The 16,182-nt window shown below is 32.3% G+C and overlaps 1 protein-coding gene across 1 annotated transcript in view; it reads right to left on the bottom strand.

The window, feature by feature from the left end:
- LOC146537995 (opioid-binding protein/cell adhesion molecule homolog) overlaps window positions 1-7,867 on the bottom strand; it is a 53,888-nt gene extending 46,021 nt beyond the window's left edge. The window contains exon 1 of the mRNA XM_085186992.1: window positions 7,691-7,867. Within this exon, the coding sequence (XP_085043118.1) occupies window positions 7,691-7,754 (64 nt within the window). The 5' untranslated portion in view covers window positions 7,755-7,867. The remainder of the gene's footprint in view (window positions 1-7,690) is intronic.
- Between the last annotated feature and the right edge of the window lie 8,315 nt (window positions 7,868-16,182).

Genomic DNA, 16,182 nt, shown 5'->3' with positions numbered 1-16,182 from the left:
GTCAATATTCGGTCTGGATAGATTCAATTTTACCTATAAAAAAGCTGAAGACGGGTATGAGAATTATTTTTTGTATTTGTATAGTAAATAAATTTATAAGATATGAAATATTTGAGATTTGTGAAAGAAGTTATGAATAATAATGCTTTATATCGCATATCTATTATGTAGTCAAAGAGAGAGAGAAATAGCGTCAAAATACTGCGTTATTTAGTAGAACTCAACAACAGACTTAATTTTACCAGAGTGATTTCCAAAGGGTAGAAATCAAATCCACTAACAACGCTTATAATCTCCAATATAAATAAATAAAAGCCCAAGCAGCAAACACAACATTAATAAAACCTATCAACACCTCGTTTCCTTAGAATAGTTCCGGAAAATTTAATAAGCCAAAGGTATTGAAAGGAACAAGCGTATCACAATAATCATAACCTACGAATAAAGGGCAACGGTAACTCCGCGCAGGGTCCGCTGTAATCACACAGTCGCGTGACGGCTATTGGAGACGTGGACAATGGCCCAAATTGTACTGCCTTTGACCAAGGACATTTGAATTTTTTCTTTATTTATGTTGAGAACTGTTTTTATATGTTGATCGTTTGATATTGGGAAGGCAGGTCAACGTTTAGGTTTTAGGCAAAATTTATACTCTGTTCTCAGCTTTTTGGGGCTGTCTAGAACTCGTGCGGGATACAGAGTAAAGGTGTTTTTTTTTAATCAGAAAAGACAAAGATACTCGTGGGATGGACAACTTAGTACGAAACAACTTCTCTTGTCTGTATTAAATAGTTGCCCGTGGCGTGGGATGTAATACAGATAATTATCTAGATAAATAATCACGTAACCTTTTAAATTAATATATCTTACATGTTTTATCTGCAATAAAGAATACTATATATTATACCGGGAATCTACTCGGCCGATCAGATCCAATATCCTATAGTAACCGCATCATTGTTCTCCGCAGTGGTTCGTTAAACAAATTAGTGCCTAATTGCTTGCTCACGTCCCTTCCCTTTTTGATCAAAAGCATTCGTCTTTTCAACGAGCTTCGCTTTCGAGAGCTGTTTTAAGTATAATGTATTTACAATAAAATACAAAGTTAATTTGGTTAACGCGTATTTAGTTTTTTGGAGACATTCTGTATCTCACTTTTGTAGAGATTTACATTTCGTTGACCTGGTAACAAGCGCAACGTTGAGTTTCGCCAATCGACACTAAGAATTACGACATAAGACTTTAGAAGCTAAGAAAAACACACTAAGCGTGTGAATAAAATAATTAAGTTATTTAATGTAATGCAAGCTAAATGAAGATACGTTTCTAGGCAAATTTTCATATTAAGAAAAATATTTCATATTATCTAAGAAAAATACATATATTTTTCAATGAAGATAGAAATTAACATAGCAAATGGAATTTTGTGTGGTTTTTGTTTTTTAAATTGTAGTCAAAATAATAATAAACCCACTTAAAACCCAGAACAGGTAAAAATCTAATAAAAAAGTAGTAATCGGTAATGCTGGTATATTTCCTATATCAATATATTTTTTTAGATACCTATGCTTATATCGCATTTTGTTTTATAACTCCATTCAATTATCAGAATTAAGATGAAACATTTGGATCCATTTGCTCGCAACGTTTGATATCAACGGAAGCTTTATTCTAATGCTTATTGAATGGAAAAAAGCTTGGAATCCTTTCTTTTGATTTCTTCGAGATCTCGATTAGATTAAATTTAATATTTTAGCTATATTCTTAATGTTATTGCTTGCTGGTTGGAATCTTAATGTTATTCTATACGAGTAAAATATGTAAATAATCACGATTATTATACTTTTTAAATTGAGACGCCTGATAGTGGGACAGCGATTAACTGTAAAGAAGATAGAGGACCGTTCGAGCCCCTCTCTGAAGAATATAATGAGTGATTTTCCACTTTGGTGAGACTACGGTGCTAAGGTACGCCATAAACACGCAATATCTCGAAATTTTGCTGAAATGGGGCACGGAAAACCTTAACACCACATTACAAATGTGTTAATATTTACGCGTTAATAATAACATCAAAGTAAAATGTTTTATTACCGAAATGAGCACAATAACTTTGTTTAGGGTATTTTCTATACTTATGTATATATTTTTTTATCTAACTTAGAATTATATAATAATTTGATCACAACCGGACTTAGCCCCATATTTTTTAAAAACCATCCAAGCTATAACCAATTAAACATTACGCTTTGAGAGTACGCCTTTAAAAGTTTTTGTATATTTCGTAATAACGATGTCGCGCGTCGTGCTCGTGGCACCAACGTGAGATGTAAACAGTAAACGATCGTTATTGATTGGAATCCCAGTATTAGACTGTAATTATGTAAATTACATTTGTGCAGCGTTTGGCTATACGCACAACGGATCCCTAATCGAGAGGATACACTATTTTCATTTTCTGGCTCTGGTAACAGGATAAACTGCGGTGTTGAGTGTCACTAACGGAATATCTTAACATTAAATTGTTTCTGTCTATGCAAGATACCGCATGAACCTATACAAAATAATTCAATCTTAATAAGATTTTAGCGTATCGTCCTGTAGCAGGGTAGGCAGACACTATGTAGTGTCAAGACACTCCTCTTCACTCCACTTCTTAATCGCTTGCATCGCGCAGCTGGGTAAAACAAATTTCACATCACACATCTAAACTAATAATATAGAATCAGTTTTTATATTATTAATTTAGGTGTTCATAAATATTTAGATTTGGATTGGCTGAACGGGAAAATAGAACAAAGCTTAACATTATACGTTGTACGTTGTGGAAGCCTCTCAAGGCACAAATGCGGGGTTTAACTCTTATAAATCCGATTTCGGAGATGAAAGAGAAAAATGTAATTTCATATAGAATTCAAGGGAAATACATGTCTCATCGAGACATTGCTTGTTGAGTGGTGGAAATAATACATAAAATAAACGTGACTTTAAAAAATAGTATATTACTATGTACCTATATATGGGAGTCGTTTATTTGCCGTTTGCTACTTGATAGACAATTCTACTATTTTTTTAATTTTCCAGTTTTCTATAATTTTAGAGACATACATGATTTGTCTATGAAAGTTAAAGAAACACTTATATAGTAAGAATTATATTAATAAAACACAGTTTTTCTCTTATAGTTTTAGATTATACTTTGAGAAAATAAGAACAATTTAAAACTTGTAAAATATTTGAATATATATCAAAGATGGTCGGTCGGTCGGATACAAAATAGTCTAAACCGAAGTAGTTAAACTTTCTAATGGTATTCTCCAATTTCCCTTCAACAGAGCGACGATAATTCGACGCTGACTCAATTATTGAGCTCTAATTTAGTGATCAATATAAAGTGGGTTCAAAGTTATTATTTTAGTTATTGGTAACATAAATTTCGTTGCTCTTTAAATTTTGTCGTTTGACTTTACACTAGTTTGGCTGTTCAGTTATTTTACACAAGATTTATCATTCAACGCCGATTGAATTCAACGCCGCACTTAGATAGACAACCCGAGCGGAGAAATGAAAATAGTTTAAATAGATAATTATATATTTTTAATGTCAAGTATAGTTGCTGTCGAGATATTTTTTTTTACTCTGTGATAACATATTTTTTGCTAGATTTTTCATTTTTAAATAAATTACCTCCATATTCATATTCGAGCTAAACTAGTTAAAAATAAAAAATAAAAAATAAAATGTTTTAAATGTACGCAATTAGACTTTTCCCAGTGCCTGTTATTCACCAATTAAAAGTAAAATGTGAGCATTGTCAATTATATAGAAAGCTTAGTTAAACTAAATAGTTAGTTAACATTTAAAATTGTCATTTACTTCAATATATTTTTATCACATGTACAGGAAATAGTCGTGGGTTCGATTCTCTTATTTTTTTTTTCTGTTTATTCATTCAGACAAAGCTTCTCCAAATTTTCGAAACATATGGTCCCCTTCCATATCCCTTGTAGGAATCGAAACCGTAACCAACGCGTTTATAGCCATACGCTGTGCCACTGCAACGACGGCCTCAGGCTCCGGCTAATATTATTGGCCTAATATTGTGAAGAAAAATTATCAAATTAGGCCTTTACCTAAAATTCCTAAGATCAAGAATCCATTCAATAAATCTACCTTCACTCTACGTGTCCTACAATTTCTTAAAGAGTTTCCTCAAGAGAAATTCTCTGCGAACGTGATAAATTACAATTTGAGCGTTCTCTTTAGAAAATTCAAAGGCTTCTTATATTGAGACCTATATATGAGTTTTTAGTTGTATCTTCATAGAAAACTACACATTTGTCGATCAGTCATTCCTAAATGTCTACTTAGCCTTATATAGAGAGGCAAAAAGATTTTGTTGTTAGCAAATTAAAAAATAAAGATAATATTTTTTATAAGAATAATAAATTAAATGGGGCTTAACAAAAAAACCTTTAGTATGTCATAATATGCATATAGCTCTTATAATTAATAATTTAGTTAAAAATAATTGTTTTTAAAAAGCTGTATATAGGACGTAACCGTATAACATTCCTGTATCCCGCACACAGCAGCGTAGGGAGATGTAATCTAGTGTTAAGAAATTCTGTTCCATATTTTCTGCCGAATTTTAGAGGCATTGCGTGTTGAGTGGTGGAACTCAACGCCGTGCTTTGCATCGACACCAGATCGAAGAAATGAAAATATTAAATAGTACATTTGCTTGAATGGGAATCGAACCCGCAACCTGTCGCGCTTACATTCACACTTTGTGCCTCTGCACCACCACTGGCCTCTTTACAGTTAACGCATTTCTTGTTTTTGTATTTTTATTTTGCTAATATTGTTTAAATAACAATCTTAATCAATCAGTATATTTTATGCCAAATGGAAAAAATATTCCACATCCAAAGCTCTTATTTTTAAAATTTTAAAATAGCAACTCTAGGCAACATTCAGAACTGCCCTTAAGTTTTATTCGTTACGACGGTTATACCCTAGAGAAGTTTTTACGACGTCGATAACGAGTGCGTCGGGAGTAGAGACAGTTAGGTTACTTAATTACTCATCTTTTACGTCAGTCCATCAAGTGGACTAATAAAACTGGAAATTATTGGCAGACCAACTGGGACTCCGGAATTTTCATTTAGATATTTTACTTTTTATTATAATATAATGTCGATTTTCAGGAAAAGAAATATTACAATTTATATATTCCCATATGAGAAGCCGTCGTAGTGCAGTGGCACAGCATCTGAGTGTAAAATTAAATGGTTGTGGGTTGGGTTTCGTCACGCTGGTAACAAGACAAAGCGCGGCTTTGAGTTTCGCCACTCAACACGCAATGTCTTTAAAATCCGGCGGTCACTAGTCTTTCTTTTCTTTTAGAAAAAGCATCAGGTCGTCTTATGCTATGTTTTTGTTTAGTAAAGAACTGTGTAATTATATACCAACAGGTTTTTTCTAAGTTCGTGAAATGTGAGAAGAGTCTGTACGCTGTATCTGGTACAAACTCCTAGTGTTAAGATACTCCGTTTCCATTTAGGCACTCTTTCTTTTTTAGGCCCTCTACCGTCCGCGTATTGAGTAGCGGAACTCAACGCCGCGCTTTACCTCAAACACTAATCTAATTTAATCTAAGCTAATCGCTTATGCCCCTGCGGTACGGCTGGTCTTTCAATGAAGTCTCATAAATGTTCAAAATATATACAATCTGGTATTTTAGTCTTCATGTACAAGACTAAAATATTAGAACATACGAAGACGTTATTAATAAAAAAAATCACACCAACTAAGGAAATAGAATTAGTGAAGTTTATTCGACCATTTAAATTTTCATACTAATATATACTTTTCATAATAATAGGGATATTTACTTTACTCCAATTTGACTAATCGAGCCTAAACTTTATACGGCGTAACATAATATTACTGTTAAAAGTTTTTTGAACTTTTAATATTATTGCTTCTCGTATCATACAATTTCCCGTTTAAATTTCGAGATACTTTTGTCGATTTGCGTAACTTAACATCGCATTTAGTTCTAAAGTAAATAAAGTATTAAAATATAATCATTGCCTGGTCGGATGAAGTTCGACTCCTACTGGCTCATCAGTCAGTCAGCGTGAAGTGTGGAGCTCTTTCTTGTATATAGCAGGGAACTTAACACGAACTAAATGCGGGAGGTGCGTAAATAAATAAATCACTGCATTACCTACTATTTATTATATACTAATTATTATAAATTAAAGGCATGTTCCAATAAATAACAATTATCTTATTCATTTTTTTTTCATTTTCACGCCATATCTCGCATATAGCATAGGAACCCTATGCAGTTGTGAGTTCGATTTCCGTTTGGGGTAATTTGAATTTTTCTTTGTTCCTTGCTCTCGTAACAAACCCGGCTCTGGGTTTCATCACTCAATACGCAATGTTTTAAAAATTAGGCGAAAATTAATGAGAGTCTTGACTGCACATATAGCAGGATAGGGAGAGGGAAACTAGGAGCCTAGTGTTTAGACATTGCGTTAACTTTAAGACATTTACTTTCCCCACTTTCCACCGAATTCTGGAAGCATCGGACGGAACTTAACGCCGCGCTTTGCTTTGTTATGAAAACATTAAATATTTAATTTTCTCGAGTGAAAATCGAACACTCAACCTGTCGCGCTTACTCTCACCCGCATGTATCCCTGCGCCACGTCTGAGCATTTCATTCTATTTTTTCTTTATTGTGTATATTTATTTATTTAATAAACAAAGAATACAGAATTGTACGGCTATATTTTTTTTCCTTTGTTTTCTAAAAGAAAAACAAACTCATATTTTAGTTTATAAATATACTTTTGCTTCATTTAAAGTTAGAAACTATTGATCATTATCTACTCCCACTTGTTCTAAGAACATTTCAATTCACATAAGTGTAATAAGGAATAGAAAAAAGTTATTTGTACAAAAGTTATCCCTCCAAATGAATTCAGCCCCGACCGAGGGTCCGTAAGATCATTACATAACGTTATATTTTATAACTACTTTGTTTGGTAACGCTGATGGAATTTTTTAGTTCTTTTTGTTATTTTTTGGGTTATTTCCTTTTATTGGTTATGTTATTTTATTATTAAATTTACTATATAAGAACCTTTCTGTCAGATCTAAAGGGAATAAAGAAAGCTGTAAATATAGTATATTAAATTATAGTTAGTATATAGTTTATATTTTATTGATTCCATAATTATAAGAATAGTTTGTATACCACCAATATAAAATAAATGGTTATTTTTAATTTATAATAATTGGATTGGCTTTTTGCTGTAAATGAATAAGTAAAAAAAAAAAAAAAAAGTTAAATGTATTGTAATAATATAAAAAATATAATTATGTGATAACTTATAAATACTATGAGGTATCTTATAGATTATATTGTTGATTATACAATAATTATAACGAGAATACAGCTATTACATATGTAACAAAAAAAAGTATTGAAAATGTGAACAAACAAAGTAAAATATTTTTACAAGGAAATATACTAGAAATTAAATAATTATTTAATATTATACAATAAAACAAAACACAAACTAGTAAAATTTCAAATAAATAAAAAAACGTAATTATCCAAATAAAATATTCATTCAAAAAAGTTATTTCCAGTTACTTCCAAACTTACCCACTGAATCCGAACATTTGAACAACACTGAAATTCCCAAAATAACAACTTGTAAGTTACACATCACTACACTATGTCACAGTGACATGACACTCTGACATTATATTATTAAATAGTTCGCGATATAATAAGTATTTTGTTAGCGAGTCATATACCCTGGCGGCGTCTCATTCACAACTGTAGGAGCAAGTTGAAATGCGAGGAGGATGTGGGCGCGCGTGCGCGGTGCGGGCTCCTTGCGATTATGTTTTAGTGCTGTGTTTAGTTATAATTGTTGTTATATTAGTATTTGTTGTTATTGGGTAGATTCTTTTGTTAATTGTTGCTCTGGGTAATTTTAAATGCTCTTTGCTGCTTTATGTTTTGTCCTTCTAGCAGGGTAGAGTTAAGTATCGACTCTCAACACACGATATCTCAAATAGAAGCTGCATGTGGAAAACAGAGTGCCTAGACATTAAGCTCTACCCTGGTAGATGCGAGATACAGAGTGAAAGAAATACAATGTTTTCTTTTAATTTAATGCTAATAAGCGTTCAATTTAAGAAATGAATGAAGTTTTGATAGTCTTGCCTAACAATAGCGATGTCATAATAATATATTATACCATTATATAGACTAAGCACTGCAACATTATATTACATAAATAAGGCAATTAGAAATTATGAATTCGTAATAACATTTCTATAACAACGTACCAAAGTAAATCACGCCAAAATATCATTTAAATTAAATCATAATCATGAAATGTAATTTACCAAAATTTCATTCATTTTGGTACCAGTTACCGAAAGCTACCTTAATTTGTTCTGTCTCAATCTCACTTTGTCCACAAGTTTGTATTTTAATAAAATGTACAATTTTCTTCTTCAGTTTTGCGTGTTTCCCGAGGGAACCTAAAGGTAAGTTCTTTACTTGTCGCAATTTTCATATTAAGTGGAGGAACTCAACGCTGCGCTTTGTTACCCAGAAGGGGAAATTAAAAAATATTTAAACGTAATCATTTCCCCGAGTCGGAATCGAACACACCACCAAGGCGTTTAAAATCGGACGCGCCGCGGCGGCCTCACCTGCATACCTATGTGAAAAATATATGAAAAAGTCATCAAAACATCAGGCCAAATCAAAATTTATATGTTACATAAATCTTTTTAGAGTAATTTATTGAATTTATTTGTTTCTTTTTTTTGCGCGTGTTTTAAAACATTTTTTTATTTATTACACTACAGCTCTATGGAGCTGTTACTGGCGTAATTGAACGAATATATCAGATGCCTTGCCTTAATGGGCTTAAATACTACTTTTAAGCATCGTATATAAATACAATAGATAGATAGATAAAGATATTCCAGAGTTAAGACACTACGTAAACTAGGACCATATTTTTATATTCTAATATGTTTTGCATCAAATTCACGCTATATCCTGTATATGACAGGATAGACAAATGAAACCTGGACGCGTTAAGTGGCAAAGAAGACTTCTATATTTTATTTCGAAACAAACTTTGTCACGTTGTTATCATTTAAAACATAGAAATTGGAAAACAGAGTAACATAACACTAGCTATCACTGCTTACCTACACAATTGTTATAAAATAAGAGATAAAATAAAAAATAAAAAAATCGAAGCACTTAGGTAAAATCAGGTTGAAATTCTTTCTATCAAAAATAACCTTAAATGTTTTAACACATCTACTTTAGACTGTAAAATTCACGTAAAAGGCATTAGCTCGTGCAAGAGCAGTTAAATTCATCGATTGGAGTCAAGTAAAGCCGACGAGATGGTATTTGCTTATTGAAAATATACAATCAAATATATACTCTATGTTCATAGTTATAAGGTTTTAAGTTCAATAGAAACATGTTGTATAACATGAAAGATGATGTTTAAACTGAAATTTCTAATAAGTGTATTATAGCGATATGTAGAATGCTAACAGTACTGTGTGGGAATGATGAATCCTGCACATAGCAGAGACTTAGCTCGAACCCTTAGAATGTGTCATTTATCATACACAATTTGTAGTAATTCCCTTTTATAACGCGAGCGAAGTAACTTATACTCTATCGGATAGGGTCGTTTGTTAATAGATTTTTAATTTGAGTGCCCTAGTTTAATTGAGAGGCTGAGTGGGGAACGGAAGCGTTTTATTGGGAATGGAGTGTCTTAACACAAGGTTCCCGAGTTTCCTATCCTTACACTAATTCCTGTGCAAGGGATACAGTGTGAAATTTAAAAAAATGCAATTAATTAGTCAAACAAAACTCAAAATTAGCTATTATACGAGTAAATTAGTCAATAGTTAAAGGCAAGCCATCAAATAATGATCACTGTATGTTACCCAAACGTCATGTCAGATATATTCCCATACAACAATTCAATACTAAATCAGACTATGATCGAATGCTCTGATGCTGCCAGGTCCCTGGGGTGCATTTAAAGCGAACTCGGTTTGAACAAATACAATACGTTAGTAGCACCTATCTATACACTGTACATATTCCGAGGTTATGGATTAATGGATGAAAATTAATCGGGTATAAATATTTTTAGTATTTTTCATACAAAATATAAAGAATATAGGCAAAATCAAGTGGGTGTACGATGAGTCATTTACAATTTTAAATTTATAATTTATATATGTATATAGTAACGTAGTTTCAAAGTATGTAGTATCTCAAGATGGCAGTAGAAAATGACTAAAAAGACAATTCAAAAGATTTTTTTATCTAAAGAAACATAGTTAGTACTACTTCTACTTCTTCATTTAATGAAGGAATACAAACATCATCGTAATTCCCAATTTCGATACAGTAAATGGCTATTACCTCTATTTGTAGAGGTACTGGCAAATTGATTGAACGGTACAATAAAGCTCGGCTAACGATTGTTGGGGGAATGTAGTTCCTATATACAAATCATGGGAAAATATCGCCGAGAGATTATACGATATAAGGAAAGTATTAATTATGTTTCGTTAACAGAAAATAAATAAAGAGACCATTTATAATACACGAATATAGAAGGAGTGATACTACTATCATACTAGTAATTGTAAAACCAAGTGACGACTATAACGACGGTGGTGATGATGGTGATGCTGATGTTGATTAGGCTGATGATTGTGCGGACAATTACTACGACGATACACACACATTAGTAATTCCTCGACTTATGAACAAGTACAGTAATTTATGTTCATTTAGGTAAAAAAAGTAACTCAGTGATATTATTTTAGCCTCTCAATCCGCTTATTATAAAGCTTACGTATAAAATTCAGATCGAGTTCTTTTATAAACATCGTTAAAGATGTTTTCTTGTAGGTGCGTGGTTTAAATCATAACTTTTTCAAATTACCATAAATCTGCGGCAACCGACAAGTAAATCAAAGGCGGTTCAGTGAACCTATATACATACATTATGTACGCTGAGTTCACATTTAGTCGTGTTGTTCGACCTTCGCGACTAAGCGTTTTGCGTTGTACCTACGTTTCATTTTCTGACTTCTGATAACACTAATGCTATATCGTATATGCATATTTTTTGTGCGTAAAAGATAGGATATAAGATTTAGTAAATGTGATTGTTAATGATCTCGAATAGTTGAATCGAAAATGTCTACAAATTCTTAATTTTTAGGAGCTAAATAATAATTTTTAATATATTATGCCTTATATCATAGTAAGACAACTTTAGACTTTCCTTTGTCGGTCTCATTATAATAATTATAGTGTTTCCCGGCGCTTTCAGCCACCACACATGTTTCAACACACAATGCCACGCTTCGTAACGGCAACGCGGTGTGGGGTGTGCCTATTTCCTTCAGAAAGTACGGCGTCAAAAAAGCAATATAATACGTAATATCTATATGTATATATACATAAGTGTATGCAGAATGTAGGAGACCGTAGTGGCGCAGCGGCACAGCGAGCGACTGCAGACAACTGCAGCTCAGCGATATCAATTATTATCATATGCTTGCCTTGTTGTGTCTGTGTCACCACGTCACATGTCTCGAAAATTACACGGAAATTGACAGGAGTATCCTCATAATAGATTATTATTGCCTACTCTGCTTATCTGGAATACAATGCGAGGTTAATATAAATCCATATATTGTAAGATTGGCATAGGAAAGCTTACTTGAGTAGTATTTTCTCTGAGAATTTGTTTATTGTTGTTCCTCTGATATTAGGAGACGAGTGGATACAAATGAATCAATAATCTAACTAATTAAAAACTCGCTTTTTTCAATAGAACATATTACAGAGCACGCAGCAGCACGCAGAACAGAGCGCAAACTCGATATATTTAGCTGCCAATTCCATCTTCTGACCAGCTCGATGGTACCATCATATTATTTTGTCAACTAATCCATATATAGTTGCCAAGTTTCATATGATACAACAATTACAAGTGCGTTTAATTTCAATTCTTACATTTTATTACAAACTAAGTAACAGCTCGACCTAATAAAAGCGTTTTTAATCATTCCATACAAACCTGCGGCTCACGTTGATATAAACAAATCAAACCTGTACTGTAATGAAATTTCAGTGTTCTCCAATAATTTTAAATTGTTGCTAATATTTAATTTAAATAAAAAATCTTTATATTTTATACTCGTGTAAAACCGCGGCATACTGCTAAATAAAACATCCTTACGCCATTGTCCTTTAAAACCACACTGGCAATCATTTTAAAAAGAATTTACATTTAACACTGTCGTTGTATTGCGTCGGGCGTGATACACTGAATTCTGAAAATTAGCACAACCGCACACTGTCCATTTATAGTCTCGTAAAATACGCCAGCTCAATGGTAGTAGATACACATCTCGCTAGGGAATCTAGTGTTATGACACTGCGTTCCCCATTCTCGCAAGTTTCTAGACGCGTTCTGCCGCGTTTTGTCTTTAGGGGCGAGGAAGTGAAAATAATTCCATCCCATAAGTGGGAATCAAAAATAAATCGGGACGGAGTGTCTTGATACAAGGTTCCCAGTTACCCTACTTTACTACGGATGATTACTTTTCCCACAGTATGAGCTAGCACTACCCAAAACTATTGTTCTCGCCATTTCGGAAACGGCTATCAAGGCCATACAATTTGTTTTAATATTTCACGCAGCAATGTTCGTTTCATAAATAAAAGACTAACGACACGCGTAAAAATGTTTATTGAACGCTTCATTTGAAAAACTCAGTATTTATAGGTTTTTGGTGCAAATGAAATTGTTTTGGAGATATACGACGAAAATGCATTACTCTGGTTTTCATTTGTCTTTGCCCTGTCTATTTTCTTCATTTTTAATTAGTATTTTATAGAACTATAAACTGTTTTCTGTAAGAGAAAAATCACAGACAAGTTAAAGATAATTCCATTAATTTTTCTTTTACTGCTGGGCATATGGGCTTTCCGCGACAAACACAAACATTTTCTGTTTATTTTTGTTAGTTTCACGCATTACCATAGCAGAATTGACAGACAAAACATAATTACCTATTAAGATGCTTTTCTTTAGGTTTTTCTTCTTTTCTAAGGCCACTTTTGGGATATTGCATGTTCATTACCAATGGACCTATATACGCGATAAGCGTATATAATAAAAGTCTGTCTCTCAGTGCCACTAAATACGGGTTGATTGTTAATTAAACTTAACTATTGAAAAATTGCTAAAGTTTTAAAAGTAAGATTACAAACCATTAAGAGCTCTCTAGAGAAATATTAGACCCGCTCAGACTCTTAAATTAATATTTAATAGAAATTTAATGAATAGTAAGGAATTTATATTGTAATTGCTTAATTTGAAATTCAATATTTTTGATGTAAATCAGAAAATATATTGTTAGGATAAATTTTATTTACTTAATTGCTAAGAAAAAAATGTTTATTTATTTAAACCACTACACAGTGTACAAAGATTTTTTTTAAAATTAATGATTAAGTTATATATTATAGACGATGATGACAATCATACCTTACACCTACAATACAAAATGTCGTAATAATAATTCTAAATTTACCAAAAATCTAATTTTCAAAAGGCTTACAAAATGTATTTATTTAAACTACGACAGCGCAATAAGAATATATAATAAAAAAACTGTATTATTCTATAGTTTGTAACAACGACGTTCCCGCCACGACAATACTTAAGATATCCTCATCATCATTTTGTCTTAACACAACAATATTAGTGATAGTATTTGCACTTTTTTATAGCTTCACGCTGTATCGCATCCACAGCACAGTCAATTTACAAACTATGATGGATCTCGGGAAATATTTCAAAAAGTGCAATTCAAACGTCAAGTGAACGATATTACATATTACACATTAGTTTCATCCAAAACCAGGAACTACAACTTAATGAACTTCAAAAAGCGGATTCCTTTTAAAAAGTGTAATTTGTCTTTAAGTATGTCCGGTGCTAATTACTGTTGCGGCTAAACTTTGAACATCGCTCCGCAACAAACTTGGGCTTGGCCAATACTTTATGTAATACTGTACGACGCGACCCTCTAAAAACTGCTAAGTACAATTTACTTTAATCTTATTGATGCTTCGCATTGTTGTTACGGGGTGACCACACAAATTACATTTAGCATACCAGCGTAGGCAGAGGACACCTAGTGTTAAGACATTGCGTTTTTCATGGTCCACCCGATTTTGGAGATTTTTTCGGAGTCCGTCACTACGGACTACTGCAAATTGCTCAAAACGTCAGGTTTCCAAAAATGTATAATATTAAATATATGCGATTAATCCGGTGAAATAGTTTCATTTTAACCGGATTAATCGCGTATATCGTGAAACTCAAAGATCTATGAGAAGAAATTAAGTACTTAAAATAGTTATGTCTATACATATCATTGCACAGGTATAGTTAATAGTATATAATTAGGTAATATATATTATATGAAATAAATATTCAGGCATAATTTAGTTTTAAACTTAAAGTCATTAATTATAAATAGATAAAGATATAAAGAGAAAAATCGTCAAATATTAAAAGCATGGTCAGCCTACATTGAGACAAACTGGTAAAGTAACTCGTACTAAGTAGCGGAACGAGGATTAATTCGGCCGCAATATACTACTTTGTATACTGTACGAGTACAATATACTAATTTATTATGTTATAGTGTAAAGACAAATCTTACAAATATTCAGCTTCACGCAGCAGATGGAACCTAGTGTTAAGACACTCAGACATTGCGTGTTGTAAGCAAAGAGGAATGAAAGTATCTTATTGCAAAACGGAGTATCTTAACACAAGGTTCTCAAATTCCCTCTCCTTAAAAAAAATCCTCTTCTCAAAAACAAAATAAAAAAAAGAAATAAAAATTTGTACTTAGCTACTATATTACCAAAGGAACTTTTGAAAATGAAATTGTTCATTCATATTAATTTAACTTGTATAATTATGTTCACAAACATATTAAATTTTTCGTGACCTTTGAATAGTACCATAGTACATATAGTATATAAATCTATTAGCGGTCTATACGAGTATACCTGTATAATAAATTCCATTACGTATATTAAATAAAAATAGAACTAAATTATATTATTCTAAAGAAATATACGCGTACATTTATTTCCAACGTGGAAATATGAAATATGATTTTCGTTTTATTTCATTTTAAATCCTCGCAATCTCATTATGTTTGTGTGTAAGCTTCTTCATTTAAACTTTAAGCTCGCGTTCAACTTCACACTACTGGGATATTAACTGAAGTAATTACCGCATTAGACGCTACGTACGAAAAATATGAGCTAAATTTAACTTTTATTAAGAACCAAATAAGCTTTTACGCAATTTTGTTAGTAGTAGAGTAAGTAGAGCTTACTGATTAGATAACAGCTTCACGCTCTTTCCCTTATAATATTCTGTTCTACACTTCTTCGAAAATTCGAGAAATTACATATTAAGTGCCGGAATTAAACGCCGCGCCTTGCCTTATTAATGCTAGGAAATCAATATAATTACCAAGGTTGAGGATCGAACCCACAACCATGGCATGTAGTCAGACACTGTCCCACTACACTTAACTGTTACCTTCGCTTATCTAATATAAAATATTTGGCCAGAGTTTGTTTATATCTAAGAGGCGTACATTCTAATTTTCATATTAAAACAGGTATAATTCAACGTTATATACAAAATGTTAGTACAATCCTGCACATCTAACTAAGACTTTAAATTTTATAACAGAAACGTAACGTTGATATTTTATTCGATTTCATTAAAATGTTAGATGACAACATCAACTCAGATTAGATCCCGTAATACGACGTCGTATTTTCGACCCTCGTAAATATATTTATATCGTCCTCTAATTTGGCAATATAGGGAATCGATATCGGAATTAACATATTTTTTTATTTCTACGCATCTATCCAATATAAGAAGGAAGCAGAGGGAACTTTGTTTCTTTATATATGTTTACTAGCGGACGCGCGCAGCTTCGCTTGCGTATTTTGGG

This window comes from Heliconius melpomene, chromosome 6 (assembly GCF_056956725.1).
Source record: "Heliconius melpomene rosina isolate 202511_hmr_F chromosome 6, ASM5695672v1, whole genome shotgun sequence".
In the NCBI taxonomy this organism is placed as follows: Eukaryota; Metazoa; Arthropoda; class Insecta; order Lepidoptera; family Nymphalidae; genus Heliconius; species Heliconius melpomene.
This window is presented reverse-complemented; position numbering and strand designations above follow the sequence as displayed.